This window comes from Rhinoderma darwinii, chromosome 7 (assembly GCF_050947455.1).
Source record: "Rhinoderma darwinii isolate aRhiDar2 chromosome 7, aRhiDar2.hap1, whole genome shotgun sequence".
Classification (NCBI taxonomy): domain Eukaryota; kingdom Metazoa; phylum Chordata; class Amphibia; order Anura; family Rhinodermatidae; genus Rhinoderma; species Rhinoderma darwinii.
Window position 1 is genome coordinate 53,507,204 of NC_134693.1, and position 21,666 is coordinate 53,528,869.

The 21,666-nt window shown below is 41.2% G+C and overlaps 3 protein-coding genes across 3 annotated transcripts in view; 2 read left to right on the plus strand and 1 right to left on the minus strand.

Annotated features, from left to right (window-relative positions):
• The window catches only part of SLC25A24 (solute carrier family 25 member 24), a 49,019-nt gene extending 37,817 nt beyond the window's left edge, over positions 1 to 11,202 (minus strand). The window contains exon 1 of the mRNA XM_075833372.1: positions 10,828 to 11,202. Coding sequence (XP_075689487.1) covers positions 10,828 to 11,010 — 183 coding nt within the window. The 5' untranslated portion in view covers positions 11,011 to 11,202. The remainder of the gene's footprint in view (positions 1 to 10,827) is intronic.
• On the plus strand, positions 1,292 to 6,477 carry LOC142657187 (uncharacterized). Its single transcript, XM_075832234.1, has 2 exons — positions 1,292 to 2,118; positions 5,468 to 6,477. Exons 1-2 carry the CDS (start codon positions 1,440 to 1,442, stop codon positions 6,058 to 6,060), a joined length of 1,272 nt encoding a protein of 423 aa, XP_075688349.1. The 5' UTR covers positions 1,292 to 1,439; the 3' UTR covers positions 6,061 to 6,477.
• Positions 11,203 to 15,855: 4,653 nt separating the features above from the next.
• The window catches only part of EEIG2 (EEIG family member 2), a 29,884-nt gene continuing 24,073 nt past the window's right edge, over positions 15,856 to 21,666 (plus strand). The window contains exons 1-2 of the mRNA XM_075833373.1: positions 15,856 to 15,985; positions 16,496 to 17,125. Coding sequence (XP_075689488.1) covers positions 16,977 to 17,125 — 149 coding nt within the window. The 5' untranslated portion in view covers positions 15,856 to 15,985; positions 16,496 to 16,976. The remainder of the gene's footprint in view (positions 15,986 to 16,495; positions 17,126 to 21,666) is intronic.

Consider the following 21,666-nt stretch of genomic DNA (forward strand, 5'->3'; position numbering starts at 1 on the left):
GTGGAATGTGTTTTTCACACTCGCAAGCACTTTTTTTCAATGTAATTTATGTGTAAAACACTGACAGCACGCAGATGTGCATCCGTGTTCTGTCCATGGTTTTCACACAGCCATTGACTTCAATGGGCTGCTAGGTGCGCGAAAACGTACCAATATAAGACATGCAGGGAATTTCACGCAACGGGAACATGCTGCGTGAAAAACACCACATGCGTGAATCGCCCCATTGAAAGGGTCAGTGTGCTGTGCGTTGTTTTAACACACAGCATACGGACGAGAATCACACCTGTCTGAACGAGCCCTAAGGGTAAGGTCACACGGAGAGGCCCTGACACAGTCGCAACGCGGCTAACAACGGCATCGGCACCATGTTCGGTGCGGCTGTCAAACAGCCTGTTAGTGGCCGCACGTTAACGCGGGTAAACCGTCGCTTTATCTGCAAAATCGTGCGGCTATGAATTAATACACCCTTTATGGCCACATGATTTTGCAAATTACAACTTACCCCCTATTCATTCTCTATGGTAGCGCTGGAAAAAGCCGAAAACTGCACTCGGCTATCTCCGGCGCTCCCATAGAGAATGAATGGAGCGGCAGTGCGCATGCACATGTAACCGGAATACCCCTTAACGAGGTATTTGACAGCCGCGCCTACATAGTGTCAGCACGGTTGTTGGCCGCGTTGCGACCGTGTCAGTGCCGCTCCGTGTGGCCGTAACCTAAGTTGATATTTCCGGTTCTCTGTATCTCACTTGTCAGCTTTGCTGTATGTATAGGCACAGGATGAGGAGAATCATCTCATTATCATTAGGGGGTGGCGACTGCTCTATTGTATTACTAAAAGCCTAGATAAGGCAGGATGGCAATATACACTATATATACACAGATAGATAAGGGGTATAAAGGGGTTTTACGTCATCTCTTCCTGATAACTGGAAGGCTGGATTCACACATTGCGTATTTGTTGCAGATTTTTAAACCAAAGCCAAAAGTGGATCCAGTCGACTGCGCTATTGTCAGGGGCCCCCCAGGCTATTGCCTGGGGGACACATGGTCGCACGGCCCCCCATAAGTTGTTAATAAAATATGTTTTTTTGCTTGGTATGTTTTTCTCTCCCCCTTTCCCTCTTTTCTCCATTTGTTATTTTATATTAGAATGGTACTTACCATCGTGGTGTCCCCCGGGTAAGCTGTGCTGGTGGCACGAGCCGGTTTCCAGATGTTTCTGTCTCTGGGCAGTTTGGAGTTGGTCCCAGCTGATTGGACCTAGGTCAGCTGTGCAATTGCATGAGCAGGTTCTGGCAGATTCTATCTCCAGGCAGTTTTGTGGAAGGCCAGCTGATTGGTCATTGATAAAATCCTAAAGGCGGGAAAATTGGACATAAAAGGAGCAGTTCATCGTGGTCAAGCAGCCAGTTTTTGAAGATTGGACCGTCGCCATGGATGTCCTGCTGATGGAGCTGATCAGAAGAGCGGAGTCGGAAGGAGGAGAAAACTGGCTGAGGCAATGCCTAGCAGCAGCGCCGTCGAGGGAAGTCGAGGGAAGAAGCGAACTTACTGGGCTGGAAAACGACATAGAGGAAGCAGTGTCTCCTGCTGGGTCGTCGCTCGAGGTGCCGTCATCAGCTGCAGCCAAGAGGATGAAGTCTGCAGCAGAGTCATCACTGAGGGTGGAGCGCAGTTCCGGACGTTCGCTCCAGGTGCCGGAGCTTGAGAGGAGGCGGCCGACCGTGTCATCAAAGAAGGTGGCGCACAGTGCCGGAAGTGCGCAGCAAGTGCCGGCGCAATTGGCTAACCCGCTGGCCAGAAGTTTAGTCAGAGAACGGGAGACAACAGGTTGGTCGGGTACCCCCTCCTGCTCCAAGGATGGTGTGGAGGACACAGCGGAAGCGCCGGCCTCACTGGTTTTAGAGGCGGCGCAGGACTTTTCTTCAGAGCTGCAACCGAGGAAGAGGAGCCGGAAGACTAGGGTGGCTTATTCCCCACCCCCGCCAGTATCAAGGAGAAGAAGAGGTCCCAGGAGTCAACTTTCCTGTCAGCAAGTTTCCCCAGGATCTACAGGCACGCAGCAGGAGGTAGCAGAAGTGGTGCACGACCCAGGACAGGTGGAACAGAGTGGTGAGATGCCAGCTACCCCTTATCTGTCCCACCCCATCCCCCCTCCCCTCAATTCTAATGTAATCTTTGATATTTTAAAATTATTAGCTGATTTGGTCAGTAAGTCGGCTGTTCCTGCTAGTTCCCCCGCTGATGTATGGAAGCATAGTAGTCAGCATTTACAGAATGCTGGTATTAGTAATATTCCTGTTTTAGAGAAAGGAATTGGTGTTTCGGAAACTTGCTGTAAGGAAGTGATGTCTTGCGATATTTCGCCATTAGGTTTTCATTTACAGCCAGCAATTAAGGAGCGTATTTGGAGGAACGAGTTTATAGATTTATTTTCTTTATTACCATCCGCGAAGGAGACTCTTGTCAAGCAGGATGGTAAGTCTGATAAAGATGAGGATAAAAAACGTTCTCCTCCTAAGTCTTTCTTTAACTGGCTACAGGCGTTCTGTATCTATGCTTCAGTTTTAGGGGAAAAGTCTTTCATTAATTCTAGTAATTTATTTCAGCATGTAGACATTATTCTTGAGGCTTACCGCCAGTTTGGTGGTTTAGCATGGTACAATTATGATGAAATGTTTCGCCAGAAGATGGCAGTGTACCCTTCATTAAAATGGGGCACTAAGGATGTTGGTTTGTGGCTTAGTTTAATGCTTCCACAAAGGTCAGTGCCCAAGCAGCAGCCTAGTTCTCAGAATACGTTGAGGAAAGGAGTTTGCTTTGCTTATAATGAAGCTCAGTGTAAATGGTTGAACAATTGTCGGTATAAACATGAATGTTCCTTTTGTGGGGGTTCGCACCCAATGTGTCGCTGTTTTAAAAAAGCAAACCAGTCTCAACCCCCTAGTTCCAAAGAACAGTTATCCAAAAGCATGGACGCCAGTGAAATTAATAAGAATGGCGCCATGGCTAGAAATGTTCCCAGACAGGGAGAAAGCTAATTTAATTTTTAACGGTTTTAAGTTTGGTTTTGATATCCCTTCTTTCAAAGGATCTGGTTGTTGCTGGGTGGATAATTTGAAATCCATCCAGCAGCATAAGGATATTGTGCATCAGAAAATCCTGAAAGAGCTTGAAACTGGCAGGATCGCTGGTCCTTTTATACATCCGCCGTTTACAAACTTTAGACTTTCACCTTTAGGAATTGTCCCTAAGAAGGAATTGAATTCATTCCGTTTAATACATCACCTTTCTTACCCGTTTAAGGCTTCATTAAACGATGATGCTGACAAGTCTAAAGCGACAGTACACTATGCTTCGTTTGATCAGGCTGTCTCTTTATTGAGACAGTTTGGTCAAAATGCTTTTTTAGCAAAAGCGGATATCAAATCAGCTTTCCGTTTACTACCAGTTAACCCTGCAGGTTTCAACTCTCTAGGTTTTCAATTTGAAGGTGATTATTTTTATGACAAATGTTTACCAATGGGTTTTTCTTTATCTTGTTTCTATTTTGAGGCATTTTCATCCTTTTTACATTGGGTAGTGCAGAAGCAAATTCCAGATGGAGGTGTTCTGCACTATCTTGATGATTTTTTGTTTATAGGTGATGCTAGTTCTGAGTTATGTTATTCCTTATTGTTAAAATTTGTCGAGTTTATGAAATTTTTTGGTGTTCCGTTAGCTGAAGAGAAGACTGTGTTTCCATGTAGGTCATTAGAATTTTTAGGTATTAGAATAGATTCTGAGAGAATGGAATTTAGTTTACCAGAGGAAAAATTGTTAAAGTTAAGGGTTTCTTTAGTCAGTATGTTAGCTAGGAAGAAATGTTCATTACGTGATATGCAGTCACTGTTAGGGTTGTTGAGCTTTGCCTCTAGAGTTATTCCTATGGGAAGAGTTTTTTCAAAGCGGCTGTATTTTTCAACAAGGGGTCTTAAGTCACCTAGGTCCCATATTAGGTTAACGGTTCAGCTAAAAGAAGATTTAGCTGTATGGCTAGAATTTTTATCTAAATTTAATGGACGCAGTTGCTGGCAGTTTAATTTTGAGGATTCTGACTCTTTGTCTTTATTTACGGATGCAGCCGGTAGTATGGGCTACGGGGCATTCTTTAATGGTCAATGGTCGGCTGAGTTATGGCCCAGTGCTTGGCGTGTAAGCAAAGTTACTTCAAATATTGTCTTATTGGAATTATTTCCGGTTTTGGTAGCCATAGTTGTATGGGGTCATTATTTTAAGAATAGGAGAATTTTGTTGTTTACGGATAACAAAGGTGTGGTCTTTGCAATTAACACATTATCTTCAAAATGTGAATTAGTAGTTAAGATATTAAGACATTTAACTTTATGTTGTCTGAAGTTGAACATCTGGTTGAAAGCTAGCTATATAGAAGGAAAAAAGAATGATATAGCAGATTCATTATCTCGTTGTCAGTGGCGGAGGTTCAGAACGCTGGCGCCAGAAGCGGAGCTTTGTGGAATTCCGTGTCCTCCTCATTTATGGAATCTGATTTGGGACTAATCTATGTTAATATTCAGAGATCCTTGGCTCCAAGAACATGGGCTGATTATTCAGCTGCTTGGAAGGAGTGGGTTAATTTCTGTGTTAATGAGAACTGTAATTTCTTTCATAATGAGGTAGGTCTAGTTTTAAAATTTGTATGTAGCCTGATTAGTAGGAGGCTGTCATTTGCCTCCATTTCTAAGTCTCTGGCAGGCATCTCTTTCTTTCTTAAATTAAACAGTTGTCCGGCTATTTCTTCGCTCTTCCCAGTTAAGCAGCTTTTGAAAGGTTACCATAGGTCAGCTCCGGTTGTGGAAAGACGAAGGCCTATTTCATTAGATTTGTTGTTAAAATTATTCAATGTGTTACATTTAGTTTGTTTTAGTAATTTTGAAGTGTGTTTGTTTAGAACAGCATTTGTGTTAATGTTCTTTGCAGCCTTGAGAATAAGCGAACTGGTGGCAGAGAGTAAAGTTTCAGTCCCGGGCCTTTCATTTCAGGATGTTAGTTGCAAAATTGACCATGTTTTGTTATTGTTAAAAAAATCTAAGACAGATCAATTAGGAAAAGGTCGTTTGGTTAGAATTAATCAGTTTTCGGGTTCTGTTCTTTGCCCAGTTTCTAATGTTAAACATTGGTTGTCAATCAGGCCGAGTCTTGGGGTTGCTTTCCTGATTCATCAGAATGGGGATCAGCTGTCCAGATTTCAGTTTAACTCTGTTTTAAAGAAATGTTTGAAGTCCCTGAAGTTGGAGCATTTAAAAATATCCTCCCATTCGTTTAGAATAGGTGCAGCTACGGAAGCTGCACAGTTAGGAATTGATGAAGGGATTATAAAAAGAATTGGAAGGTGGGAGTCTAATAGATTTAAACTTTATGTTCGACCAGACTTGTTAGTAGTGTAATTATATATCCACAGGTAAGCGTTTGGTTGTTTGGATCCTTGGCCACTCTTTTATATTTTGGGCACAGAAGAGAGCCGCGAGAAGGTCCTATACAGAAAATTTGTCTATGGATCCGCTAGTTTTTTCAGTTTTTTGGCATGAGGTAAGGGGTTTGCAATGGAAGAACGTGTTTTCTTTAGTTAAATCACTGAGTTCTTATTGGCCGGATCCGAATTTAATTGTCATCCATGCTGGAGGCAATGACCTAGGTAAAGAAAAGACTTTGGACTTACTTTGGGAAATGAGAAGGGATATAGCCTTGATAAAATGTCTTTTCCCTGACGCTACTATTTCCTTTTCAGAGATTATTCCAAGACTGCTATGGTCCTCTGGAAATTATAAGTTTTTGAATCGAATCCGTAAAAGGATTAATAGAGCCATGTCTAAATACATGTCGGTCCTCGGTGGTCTTTCTTATAGACACAGTGACCTTGAAGACCTCACAGACGGGCTGTTCAGTTATGATTGTATACATCTTTCTGATGTGGGTATCGACATTTTCAATTTGGGCCTGCAGAATTTAATTGAAGAATGGCTGCGGTGTTTTGGGGGGGCCATGTCTTGGTAATGTCATGGCTTGTGGGGTTTGTCACCCAGCTAATGCTGGGCGGACTTGGTTTTTATTGGTCAAAATATTTATATTTTATTATTTATTCGATTATTTATGGTTATTCTCTTCGAATTATTTTATCTTAGGTTACCCTTAATAAACACCGTGGCCATTTTTATCCAAAGAAACTGTTGTCATGTTTTATTTCATTTTGATTGAGTATTGTGGGGTTTGTGCTACCATGTCAGGGGCCCCCCAGGCTATTGCCTGGGGGACACATGGTCGCACGGCCCCCCATAAGTTGTTAATAAAATATGTTTTTTTGCTTGGTATGTTTTTCTCTCCCCCTTTCCCTCTTTTCTCCATTTGTTATTTTATATTAGAATGGTACTTACCATCGTGGTGTCCCCCGGGTAAGCTGTGCTGGTGGCACGAGCCGGTTTCCAGATGTTTCTGTCTCTGGGCAGTTTGGAGTTGGTCCCAGCTGATTGGACCTAGGTCAGCTGTGCAATTGCATGAGCAGGTTCTGGCAGATTCTATCTCCAGGCAGTTTTGTGGAAGGCCAGCTGATTGGTCATTGATAAAATCCTAAAGGCGGGAAAATTGGACATAAAAGGAGCAGTTCATCGTGGTCAAGCAGCCAGTTTTTGAAGATTGGACCGTCGCCCACCCTCCCGCCCTATTGTTCTTAAATTCCTTCACGTCACGTTGTTTGTTAGAGGGGTTTGTCACCCAGCTAATGCTGGGCGGACTTGGTTTTTATTGGTCAAAATATTTATATTTTATTATTTATTCGATTATTTATGGTTATTCTCTTCGAATTATTTTATCTTAGGTTACCCTTAATAAACACCGTGGCCATTTTTATCCAAAGAAACTGTTGTCATGTTTTATTTCATTTTGATTGAGTATTGTGGGGTTTGTGCTACCATGATTCCGTCAAAAACAACGGAACCCTGTCACAACGGTGATAAACAGAAACCTTTAGCAACGTTTCCGTCACCATTGAGATCAATGGGGATACAAACGGAAGCTAAGGTTTCTGTTTGCCTTTCCGTTGAGGGGTTAACCCAACTGAAACTTCCGACGGAACCCCTCAAGGCAACGCTGATTTGAACACAGCCTTAGTTTTTCCCTTTATATTTCCCTTTCCTTTTTAAACAACTTCTGACTTTGGCTAAAAAAAATCAGCAACAAATACGCCATGTTCGAAATCAGCATCAAGATCGATGAGATTTCTCTGGTCAATTGACTCCCATTCATTTCAGCTGCCATAAAGCACACACCTACCCTGCTGTACTGACTACACAGGAAGTACAGGAAGGAAGTGTGCGCTCCAATATATAGTCACCCCCATCAAACGATTTACAGATAAAAAACAAATAGCTGCAAAATTTGAAAAAAAAATGTCTACATGACCGGGGAGGCGGTCATGTAGGCAGATCACCGGACCGCCGTTATCTTCAAAGCTATGGATGTGATAATCGCGCCGTCGACCGTTTACTAAGCCGTTCCAGGGGAGCAGGGGGCCATGATTTGAGGCGCAGAACACAACAACTTAGGGCATTTTATTAATTTCATTGGAAAGTGGCCAACCCCTTTAAAGTCAGGATCACACACAGTTTTGATTCGGTTTTTGGCTTCGTTTTTTTGAGCCCAAACCAGAAGTGAATCAAAAAGTAAAGATATGTATTAAGAAAAGATTGATGCATCTCCATTCTTTTGTGTCCACTGTGTTTGGCCAAAAACTGCATGTGTGACCCTGAGGGTATGTGCACACGAGATGTGGCTTTTACGTCTGAAAAGACAGACTGTTTTCAGGAGAAAACAGCTGCGTCGTTTCAGACGTAAAAGCTCCTCCTCGCATTATGCGAGGAGTCTTTGACGCCCGTAATCTTGAGCTGCTCTTCATTGACTTCAATGAAGAACGGCTCAAATTACGTTGCAAAGAAGTGTCCTGCACTTCTTTTGACGAGGCAGTCAATTTACGCGTCGTCGTTTGACAGCTGTCAAACGACGACGCGTAAATGACAGGTTGTCTGCAGAGTACGTCGGCAAACCCATTCAAATGAATGGGCAGATGTTTGCCGACGTATTGTAGCCCTATTTTCAGACATAAAACGAGGCATAATACGCCTCGTTTACGTCTCAAAATAGGTCGTGTGAACCCAGCCTGACCCAAGTGTGATTTGTTTAAATCCAGACAGTTCGTCCATAGACAAGGAAGCGTTTAAAACGGACCCTAAATATTTAAATGAAGATAGGTCTCTATGCAGCTGATGAATTGTATGTTGGATTGTTTGCGCATGCTTGATAACAAAATATATTTAAAAAAACATTGGCAGTAATTACCTGACCACGCTATATATACACAGAGTCTCAGTCGCACATTTTAAGCCAACATCATTGGGTCAGTCATCACAAACTATTTTTTACATACCAAGTAAGGACCCTGTTAAAAATGTGGGGGCATGTCCGCAATGGTAATTTTTTAGGGGGGGGGGGGGATAAGGTGTGATATATGGCACCTAGTATGAAACAGTGCTGACCGCAGTACGGTACTGTAGTGTGCCCTGCATGGTTGACCAAATGCACACGCTTGCGAGTAACCAGATGATTCACAAGCAACTCCACTAGCAACATAACACTTGCTTTACAACACACATTTGTCAATATGGCGTCTGGCCTAATTTAGTCAGAAATTTTCAATACAAAGAGCAAAGTAACAAACTCGTCATCCCCGTGACCAGCCTCACCACTCCCTGCAGATATTGATCCTGCACAGGATAAGCCAACAACCCAGCATCAATAAATCCAGGGGGGATGGAAATACTGCGTAATAGAAATGACAAAAACAGAAACTATGAAAAATGAAGATCAAGGTCTGGAACAGCTTTTATCATTTTACATATAGTTTATTTATGAATGTCTTTTGATGCTTGTGTCCATGCTTCAGTTTATAATAGAGCCATGACGGATCCCAAAGAATCCCAGTGACATAATGGGGTCTGACAGGTTTTCATTAAGGTTCCAGTATCTTGACTGCGAGTAAAGTGCTGCAGACTACGCCATTTCTGAATCCAATTCAAATGAATGCAAAATTGTGCATAAAATTAACACGCAGATATCCGAATCAAGTGATTATATAGGCTGAAAGAACTACATGGTATGGGCCGTCATAACGAGCGCCGATCAACGCTCGTTTGCTCCTTTCACAAGGAGCTAGTATGGGGACATATTCATTACTATGGTCACTCGTTTTCATACATTTCCATCATGTCGGCACCGCGTCTGCCTGTTTACACAGAGATGTGCTGCCCACAACGATAATATTTCATGCTGCGTAAACGATACGATCAGCCGATACTCGTTCATCGGCTGATCGTTGCCCTGTTTATACAGGACAATGATCGGGAACGAGCGTTTATATGACTGATCAGTGGCCCGTGTAAAAGGGCCCTAAAAATCTTACCTTATTTATTTAAAAATCTCTGTATTAAGCCTGGGGTCTACTGCATAGGTAGGAGCTTCTGCCCCATTTATCAATATTAAAATTCAGGTATAGGCCATTTTATGCTGCTGGACTCAAATGTGTGTAATGCTATGCAGCCATAGTGTCACCGCCAGCAGGTTGCAACCGTTGCATCTTCTCTAGGCCACATTAGGGCTCGTCCAGACGTAGCAGAATTGCTGCGTATCTTCCGTCCGAAATTGTGGATGGAAAATACGCAGCAGAATACAGTAGCAGCAAAGTGGGTGAGATTTAACAAATGTATCCACACGCTGTGTAAACATTCCGAACAGAAATTGACCTGCGGTGCGTATTTTTCGGACAGCAGCATGTCAATCCCTGCTGCGGAAAGTGGACGGAATTGCTGCGTTTTTCAGAGATGTCCCCATATCCCAGCATTGAGAAAAACGCCGCAAAATACGCACCATTTTCTGCAGTACAAAACGCACGAAATGGTGCGTTTTTACCGCAGTCTGCTACTTTCAACGGAATTGCTGCAGAAAATTCTGTTACGTGTGGACAAGCCCGTACCGTTCCAGGTCAAATCAATGTAAATTACATGTAACCGCACCAGTCGTGCAACATTTACATTGAGTTTTATTAGTGCAATTCAGGAAAAAAAAAAAGTCAGTACATAGTCCAGGCCTACATTTAGGAATCCAGGGAGAATGACATCCCTAAGGGTATGTTCACACGGCAACGCAACATACGTCTGAAATTACGGAGCTGTTTTCAGGAGAAAACAGCTCCTGAAGTACTGGCGTTTTTCGCGGCGTTTTTTTCGGACGTAATTGGAGCTGTACTTCATTGGAGTCAATGAAAAACGACTCCAAAAACATCCCAAGAAGTGACATGCACTTCTTTGACGCGGGCGTAATTTTACATAGCGTCTTTTGACAGCGACGCGTAAAATTACACCTCGTCTGCACAGATCATAAGACCCATTGCAGGCAATGAGCAGATGTTTGCCGACGTATTGGAGCCGTCTTTTCAGGCGTAATTCGAGGTGTAAAACGCCTCCATTACGTCTGAAAATAGGTCATGTGAACATACCCTAAGCATTGCTCATGATGTGACTGCAGGAATATGAGCAGTCTATAATCAAGATAATGAATGCACAAATAGTTAATGACATCACTGTATCATTTACGTGTTTTGTACTAAACATATCTATCCGTAATAACTTCTCACAAACGCAAAACAGATAATAATGCAAATAGTAGAAGAAGTACATTCTAGTGTACCTCAGAGCTGGCGATCGCTCATGATCTTACCTCTTCAGCTCCTACTCCAACAGCCATGCCCATAGCCTTGAGGCCCTGCTGGAGCTCCAGGATGTCCACCTTTCCATCCTGATTGATATCCAGTTTATTGAAGAGCTCTGCATACTTTGCTTTTGTGTCTGATCCCTCACATGCAGCTCTGCTCAGCACCAGTTTCTTCATGTGTTCATACATTGTGGCCGCTGTAGATGTGCTGGACTTGGAAAAGAAGAGAATGAAGATGTTAAGGGAAGAGCGACAGATTGGGACAGCAGAGAGGGATCTGGAGATTATAGGCCAAAATAAAAAATGTAGAAAAGCCAGTAATAGATCTCTGACAGGACACCGCCCAGACCAAGGGAGGACTCAGCTGCCTCTGGGAGGGCCTTGAAGGGAATTCCCTGCACTACAGGGAGGAGAGGGGAGGGGGATATCACTCTCTACTTGTCTCCTCCCTGGCCCTGCCTGCCCTCTCTACACATACCACCTTCTTCTTCTTCTTCCTCCTCCACCCCCTGCTCTTAGCTTGTGTGCTGGCTCTCAGTTAAGTCATTAACCTTTTGTTAACCAGAACGCTGGGGTGAGTGGGGTTTAGTAGAACAGAGGGGGGTACCGTTCGGGTGTTGCGGCTGGGTTTTTGTGTCACCATTCTTTAATGTTCTGACCTTTAATCCAAATGAAACAAAAACTTTCGACACACATTGATAGGATGTGAACGATCCCTATAACACATTGATCAGAGTTTGAAGCCATTCATTCCTAGGCTGATGACCGTCTTCACAAGCAATGACAGGGCCAAAAACTATCATGAATGGAAAAAAGTTCCTGCACATTATTAGTCGGATCACAGGCAAAATAATAACCAATACTTGTAAACATAAATATCTTGTATCTTATGTATCAAAATAGTCTATTGTGTAGAAAATAGATAAGGTGGTCCTGTTTATTATATAGATAAGGTGGTCTTCATTATTATATAGATAAGGTGGTCCTGTCTATTATATAGATACGGTGGTATTGATTATTATATAGATATGGTGGTCCTGTCTATTATATAGATAAGGTGGTCCTGTCTATTATATAGATAAGGTGGTCTTGATTATTATATAGATAAGGTGGTCCTGTCTATTATATAGATAAGGTGGTCTTGATTATTATATAGATAAGGTGGTCCTGTCTATTATATAGATAAGGTGGTCTTGATTATTATATAGATAAGGTGGTCCTGTCTATTATATAGATAAGGTGGTCCTGTCTATTATATAGATAAGGTGGTCTTGATTATTATATAGATACGGTGGTCTTGACTATTATATAGATACGGTGGTATTGATTATTATATAGATATGGTGGTCCTGTCTATTATATAGATAAGGTGGTCTTGATTATTATATAGATAAGGTGGTCCTGTCTATTATATAGATAAGGTGGTCTTGATTATTATATAGATAAGGTGGTCCTGTCTATTATATAGATAAGGTGGTCCTGTCTATTATATAGATAAGGTGGTCTTGATTATTATATAGATACGGTGGTCTTGACTATTATATAGATACGGTGGTATTGATTATTATATAGATATGGTGGTCCTGTCTATTATATAGATAAGGTGGTCTTGATTATTATATAGATAAGGTGGTCCTGTCTATTATATAGATAAGGTGGTCCTGTCTATTATATAGATATGGTGGTCTTGATTATTATATAGATATGGTGGTCCTGTCTATTATATAGATACGGTGGTCTTGATTATTATATAGATAACGTGGTCCTGTCTATTATATAGATACGGTGGTCTTGATTATTATATTGATATGGTGGTCTTGATTATTATATTGATACGGTGGTCTTGATTATTATATTGATACGGTGGTCTTGATTATTATATAGATAAGGTGGTCTTGACTATTATATAGATACGGTGGTCTTGATTATTATATAGATACGGTGGTCTTGATTATTATATTGATACGGTGGTCTTGTTTATTATATAGATACGGTGGTCTTGATTATTATATAGATACGGTGGTCTTGATTATTATATAGATACGGTGGTCTTGATTATTATATTGATACGGTGGTCTTGATTATTATATAGATATGGTGGTCTTGATTATTATATAGATAAGGTGGTCTTGATTATTATATAGATATGGTGGTCTTGATTATTATATAGATATGGTGGTCTTGATTATTATATAGATATGGTGGTCTTGATTATTATATAGATAAGGTGGTCTTGATTATTATATAGATATGGTGGTCTTGATTATTATATAGATACGGTGGTCTTTTATTATATAGATACGGTGGTCTTGATTATTATATTGATACGGTGGTCTTGATTATTATATAGATAAGGTGGTCTTGACTATTATATAGATACGGTGGTCTTGTTTATTATATAGATACGGTGGTCTTGATTATTATATAGATATGGTGGTCTTGATTATTATATAGATACGGTGGTCTTGTTTATTATATAGATATGGTGGTCTTGATTATTATATAGATACGGTGGTCTTGATTATTATATAGATACGGTGGTCTTTTATTATATAGATACGGTGGTCTTGATTATTATATAGATACGGTGGTCTTTTATTATATAGATACGGTGGTCTTGTTTATTATATAGATATGGTGGTCTTGTTTATTATATAGATACGGTGGTCTTGATTATTATATAGATACGGTGGTCTTGTTTATTATATAGATACGGTGGTCTTGATTATTATATAGATATGGTGGTCCTGTCTATTATATAGATAAGGTGGTCTTGATTATTATATAGATAAGGTGGTCTTGATTATTATATAGATAACGTGGTCCTGTCTATTATATAAATACGGTGGTCTTGATTATTATATTGATACGGTGGTCTTGATTATTATATTGATACGGTGGTCTTGATTATTATATTGATACGGTGGTCTTGATTATTATATTGATACGGTGGTCTTGATTATTATATAGATAAGGTGGTCTTGACTATTATATAGATACGGTGGTCTTGATTATTATATAGATACGGTGGTCTTGATTATTATATTGATATGGTGGTCTTGATTATTATATAGATATGGTGGTCTTGATTATTATATAGATATGGTGGTCTTGACTATTATATAGATACGGTGGTCTTGACTATTATATAGATACGGTGGTCTTGTTTATTATATAGATACGGTGGTCTTGATTATTATATAGATACGGTGGTCTTGTTTATTATATAGATACGGTGGTCTTGATTATTATATTGATATGGTGGTCTTGATTATTATATAGATATGGTGGTCTTGATTATTATATAGATATGGTGGTCTTGATTATTATATAGATATGGTGGTCTTGACTATTATATAGATACGGTGGTCTTGTTTATTATATAGATACGGTGGTCTTGATTATTATATAGATACGGTGGTCTTGTTTATTATATAGATACGGTGGTCTTGATTATTATATAGATATGGTGGTCTTGTTTATTATATAGATACGGTGGTCTTTTATTATATAGATAAGGTGGTCTTGTTTATTATATAGATACGGTGGTCTTGATTATTATATAGATACGGTGGTCTTTTATTATATAGATACGGTGGTCTTGTTTATTATATAGATACGGTGGTCTTGATTATTATATAGATACGGTGGTCTTGTTTATTATATAGATATGGTGGTCTTGTTTATTATATAGATACGGTGGTCTTGATTATTATATAGATACGGTGGTCTTGACTATTATATAGATAAGGTGGTCTTGATTATTATATTGATACGGTGGTCTTGATTATTATATAGATACGGTGGTCTTGACTATTATATAGATACGGTGGTCTTGACTATTATATAGATACGGTGGTCTTGACTATTATATAGATACGGTGGTCTTTTATTATATAGATACGGTGGTCTTGATTATTATATTGATACGGTGGTCTTGATTATTATATAGATAAGGTGGTCTTGATTATTATATAGATACGGTGGTCTTGACTATTATATAGATACGGTGGTCTTGATTATTATATTGATACGGTGGTCTTGATTATTATATTGATACGGTGGTCTTGACTATTATATAGATACGGTGGTCTTGTTTATTATATAGTTAAGGTGGTCTTGACTATTATATAGATACGGTGGTCTTGTTTATTATATAGATACGGTGGTCTTGATTATTATATTGATACGGTGGTCTTGTTTATTATATAGATACGGTGGTCTTGACTATTATATAGATACGGTGGTCTTGACTATTATATAGATACGGTGGTCTTGATTATTATATAGATACGGTGGTATTGATTATTATATAGATACGGTGGTCTTGACTATTATATAGATACGGTGGTCTTGATTATTATATAGATACGGTGGTCTTGTTTATTATATAGATATGGTGGTCTTGATTATTATATAGATACGGTGGTCTTTTATTATAGATAAGGTGGTCTTTTATTATAGATAAGGTGGTCTTGATTATTATATAGATACGGTGGTCTTTTATTATAGATAAGGTGGTCTTTTATTATAGATAAGGTGGTCTTGATTATTATATAGATAAGGTGGTGTTGTCTAGAAAATAAAAGCTGAAAAGTTGCTGTGGATAACAAGGATATTTCTTTTGAAACACTATTGATACATGTGGCCCTTTATATTACTGTACTGATCGTTTCTTTTTTTACATACAACTTCATTTAGTGATAATACGAGAGCTTATCCTGCATGCCAGCCTTGCCAAAACCAGTCCTATTTCTACGCCGAATAAAAGTGGTCAAATAATAAGCGGGCATAGAGTATAGCTACGCGTGGCAACATATTACTTCCCTTGCACTTCAACTTCTCTCCACTGGATGTCGCTATGCCCACCCCGCCGAGTATCAGCTCTGCCCAAGAACCAATCTAGCTACGTCGCTAGGTGTCACTGTATGACATGAATGCGCCACTCTAGGGGGAAAACAAAAAAACATTTGGAGCTTGCAATTCCACATTTATCCATCAGATGTCACTAGTAAAACAACGCCTTCTACATGACACACAGACATGTACGGAAGCCGAGAAAGGACAAAAAGGGAATAGGGCGATCCGGGCGGAACACGGAGAAAACGATTTGTGCAACGGCAGGAACACCGCAAAGAATATAAAATCCCGGGGAAAGAGCGAGGTATTGATTACACATGCAGGAAAACGGAGATTACGCAGAGCTGCATAATTGTCTACAGGGCTATTCAATAGATAAACGCACCTCCACAGCTGAAGCTGGCAGTGATCACCAGGCTATACAGCTAAAAATACATGTTCATGCATATAGATACTCGCTCATGTATAAGCAATCAGCTAACCTGGAAAACAATATATATATATATATATATATATATATATATATATATATATATATATATATATATATATATATGACTGAGCTATTAGAAAATATTGGGGCACACGTACATATGCTATAGGATGAGGGACCATGAAAAATAACATTATATAGGACTATAATGGGCTTTCTGCATAGTCACCTATACAGACTATATAGTATAGACCATATTGATCAGCTCAGGGCAGAGACATTTTTGGGAAGGCGGCGAGCACCCCATGGGATAAGGCTGTAGAGCTTCCTGCTAGATTCTAAATCCTAATCTTATATATTGTACATTTTTACCTTGCACAGGATTGGATACAAGATTGGATACAGGATTGGATATGTATCTGAGACACGGGAGGGATTACGCCTTTAAATGAATCTAGAGAAGTTCATAATGACATCAGTTTCAGGATTCTCCAGTGAGAGGAGGGCGGATAAAGGAAAGTGGACAGAGCAAGGAGCAGTCATCGCCTCGCACTGCGGGATGCCGGCAGGATGGCCGTTTTGAGCTGATAATAACAGATATTTTCTTGGGAAATAATTGGAATTTCAAGAACTATTTTTTATCTTTTGGATTAAAACTTTTTCCCATTGCAGGAATCAACTAGTCTACAATCCCTGGGAGATATTATTCATTTACAGGACAGATTATTATTATTATTCTATGTATTTGTTTTCATTGGCTCCAAGATCCATCAATAGGTGAAATACTGGGAATAATTCTATGAACTCTGGCATATTCTACCAGCGGTCACATCCTCATCCCGTGGCCTCCTGATTCCAGTTTATGGCTTTCATGATGATGAAAAAGAAGAAATTTAAGTTCCGGGTGGACTTTGAGTTGGATGAGCTTTCGTCAGTTCCTTTTGTAAATGGAATATTGTTCTGTAAGATCCGCTTGTTGGATGGTGGCAGCTTTAGTGTAGAGTCCACCAGGTAAGAATATCTACGGTGGGTGAGTGGTGAGAAGTGAATAGAACTCTAACATTTTTACAAGTTCTGGTGCCGTTTGGTATTGACCGTGATCTTTTTTTCTGATGAAGTGACTACCTTTATAATAGTTTCTAGCCGATGGTTCTAGCAATGTCTTTGCTTATTCCAGGCCAGTATGTCAGTAAGGTGAGGCGCCAGCCGCATGTTTGTAGGCACGTTCGCTATGTTGCTGCTGGGCAGGGCCTCCATTTGAAATATTTGGGCCCCATACAAAGTGTTGAGGGCCCCTGAACTCTGTCCCACATCTCCTATACTTGTACCCAGTGATATACATTTAGTGGTCCTCCAACGGAGAGTGTGGGGAACGGATATCATGGTGGTGTTTTTCCCCTTCCTATGTGCAGACCTCTCATAGAACTAGAGGAATGATTTTTGCCGTTATTTCAGGTCCACACCACATATTTGGTGGCTCCCAAAGAGGGCAACAAAATATTAACGGGCTCCGTGTTTACATATTATCGTGTACCTGGCTGTCAGGGCCCCATACAGTGACTCTTGAGAGGTGGGTGGCAGGTTAATGTGGGCCCCTGACTATAGTATATCTGTACTGCCCTGATACCCTCCATGTATAAAGTAAGAACAATCTAAAGCAGTGTAAAGGCTTATCCACGCGGAACGGAATTGCTGCGTATTTTCCATCCAGAATTGCAGACGGAAAATATGCAGCAGAAAACAGTAGCAGCAAAGTGGTTGTGAATGAACAAATCTCATCCACACGCTGCGGAAAATTTCAGTCTAGAAATTCACCTGCGGTGCGTATTTTTAGTTCCGCAGCGTGTCCATTTGTGCTGCGGAAAGAGGACTAAATTCCTGCTTTTCAGAGGAGATATCGCCATTACACCGGCTTGAATAAAACGCATCGCAATCCCCACTGTATTCTGCAGTAAAAAACGCAGGAAATGGTGAGTTTTTTCCGCAGCGGATTGTCTGATAGTTTAAGCAGAAATGCTGGCGAAGTTTTCTGCAGCAAATCCGTTACATGTGGACAAGCCCTTAGAAGAAATAATCTTTTGCAGGAGTTTAGTTTGTATAAACACTGCCTGTTTCCTCCGTAGGAAGACTCCATCAGCACCTGCATAGAGAATCTGCCATATTAATGGCGGGGCGGTTCACGCCCTATGTGCAGGTGCTGGAGGAAGCTGACAGGAAAAGCGTTCAAGAATTCCCCATCTCGGGGACGGCAGTAAGGCTGGATTCACACACACACATGCTGTGGCCAGTTCTTTCTGTAAAGTGTATTGTGTAGAGTGTTCCCGTCCACAGCGTTTTGATTTCGGGTTTAGTAGCGTTTTTTGGGGGTTTGTTTTTTTTCAAAACACTGCATTCTCTAGGTATGGCATTTTTTTTTCCATAGGTTTCTCTTTAGGACTTGACAAACGCAAGGAAAATGCCTTTACAAAATGTCACCTGATAAAAACTGCCACCAAAAACGTATGCAACAAATGCTGTTTTTTTACATGTGTTTAAAAACACTGACAAAAAAAGTGTGTGTGTGAAGGAGGCGTAAAGGTTTAAAGGGTAGCAGAATACACCTAACTTTTTTTTGTCAAAAACTTTACTCACAGGTCAGCTCACACGTTGCGTAAATACTGCGGTTTTTCTGCAACGGAATTCGTTGCAGAAAATTCGCATCAACTACAGTAGCAGCAGAGTGGATGCGATAGAACAAATCTCATCCACGCGCTGTGTAAATACTGGAAAAATCACGGTGCAGAGTTTTATTCCGCAGCATGTCAATTGTATTTGCGTAAACGCTGCTTATTTGTTGCGGGTTTTCCCCATTGAATTCAATAGTGAGGTAAATCCCGCAACAAATAGCAGTTGTTTCATTTTTTGCGGGGGGTTCGCAGCGATTCCGCCGCAAAAATGCAACTGAGGGAAAAAAAATATCATACTTACGCAGAAGTCTGTGTTCCTCTCACCAGCGCGGCCTCCTGGGATGATGTTTTATCCCATGTGACCACTGCAGCCAATCACAGGCTGTAGTGGCGGTCACATGGGATAAAAGTCATCACAAGAGGCCGGCCTGGATGACGTTTCATCCCATATGACCACTGCTGTAGCCAATCACTGGCTGCAGCGGTCTCTTGGGATGAAACGTTAAGTGCAGGACAGTTTGGTGTGGTTTTTCACCCGGAATTCCCTGCGGCGCACAGGACAGATACGCTGCATAAAAGCACGCAGCCTATCTGCCCCCTGTGATCTCCGCCTAAAAGTGTGTATCCCCTGTAGATTACATTTTGGCTGCATGGCACGGAGAATGTTGTTTGAGATCTTTCATTCCTTTACCCATAGTTCAGTGACCTTTCAGAGTAAATTGAACAGCCTGGTTGCTACGTATTCTGTGCCTAAGGCCAGGGCTACACCTAGACTGCTAATTTATTTTAACTATTGAGTGGCAGCTGCAGTCCACAAGATTGTATGCTGCGCAGTGTACTAATTTGGACTGCAACTGTAGCTCAATAGTTTAAAGTGTAAGGCTGGATTCACACGAGCATGTTCGGTCCGTAAAGGACGGAACGTATTTCGGCCGCAAGTCCCGGACCGAACACACTGCAGGGAACCGGGCTCCTAGCATCATAGTTATGTACGATGCTAGGAGTCCCTGCCTCTCCGTGGAACTACTGTCCCGTACTGAAAACATGATTACAGTACGGGACAGTTGTCCCGCAGCGAGTCAGGGACTCCTAGTGTCGTTCAGTCTGGGACTTGCGGTCGAAATATGTTCCGTCCTTTACGGACCGAACATGCTCGTGTGAATCCAGCCTAACTAAACATTGAACAAACTTCTGACATGCCAGAAGTTTTGATCGCTGGGGGTCTAAGAACTGAGACCTCCACCGATTGATAAAACTTGAGCGCTGAACCGCTTAGTTTCTGTTCGGCTTTTCTTGGAAAACCGATGTAGCGGTGTACTGGCCCATAGACTTCTATTGAGTCCGTACACCGCTACATCGGCTTTCCAAGAAAAGCCGAACAGAAAGCATGCGGCTTAGTGCTCACACGAGCGCTTCTGCTGCTTTGTTTTTGCGCTCGGTGGGGGTCTCAGTGCTCAGGCCCCCATCGATCAAAACTTCTGACATGTCACTATGACATGTCAGAAGTATGTTGAACGTTTAGTTACCCTTTAAAAACAATCAATAACAACTACAAAAAGTCTCGGGCCGCGTTCACACGGGTCGGATACACTGCGTAAAACTACACAGCGTATCCGACCTAGAACCGAAAAACCGCACGGGCGGAATCTCCACTGTGGAAAGCAGCACTAAAAAAACTAAAAAAAAATGCTCTTAACCATGGCGATGGGTCCCTCTGACGTCCGGCAGCCCAGCCTCTTGGGATGACGTTTCATCCCATGTGACCGCTGCAGGTGGACTCAGGAGTAGCGAATTCTGTATGAATTTTTTTTTTATTTTTGCGTTAAAATCGCAGCTTTTCTGCTTCAAAAATTTATTTATTTTTTGCCTCTTTTACCTTTCCATTGAATTCAATGGGGAAAACCCGCAACACAAAAAAAGCAATTCCGCAACAAGTGACATTCTGTGGATTAAAAAAACCGCAGAATTGGATCATTTTAAATGGAGCAGATAACAATTACTGTAATTTGTTGTGGGTTTTTGGAATGAAGCTGGCACAGCAATGTGCAGATCACTGCAGGGCCGGCATCTGACACTCCTGGCGATCCGCTCTTATCGCTCGGACGGTTGTGGCCATACATCTCCTCAGTGGCTGTTGCAGGGGAAATATAGTATTATATTGTAATTCATGGACGGCCGGAGTGGGAACCGCTGATAATTAGCAGATTTCTGCCCTAGCTCAGAGGGGGTACGTCTTACACTGGCATTTCATAGTCACTTGTTAAGACTGGCATTTCATACGCCAGTCTTAATCTAATGTAGGATGCGCCTAATTTAATCGACCTGCACTGGTGAATAATAGAAAAGGTGCACAGTTTTTGCGCAAATTGCACCTTTTCTAAGTCATAAAACTGGCGTAGTGGATATCCTAAATCCCCCCCCCCATTATCTTTTTTTATCTTTTGAGGAATTAAGTCAAAGTAAAGCAGTAATGTAGTCGGTAATATTACTGGGTGCGAGCTGCAGTGAACTTTTCTGGTGGCTGGGGGTCCCGTTTCTGCGTTCATTTTTTATGGACGGTTTGTAATCTTTTAAGGTGGTTTGTAATTGGAAAAGGGAGCAAATCTGCTCTTGTATGTGACTGGCTTGAGGAAGTCATGAGTCAGATTCTCAGAAACATTGTCCCACGTCAGCCGGTTGTGAGCATTTTCAATGTTGTTCGGTTGCCACTGACGACCTAAGCTTCCAAAACCACATCTGCGGAGAACCGTTAGACTGCAAACCCAAATCAAAATGTAAACACCAAATCCACCACTACTTGGGCATGTTCACACGGTGAGGATTTGCAAAAGCAAATTTCACGTGGATTGTCCCTTTTGAAGCTCAGGATTTCTGTCACAGTTTTGC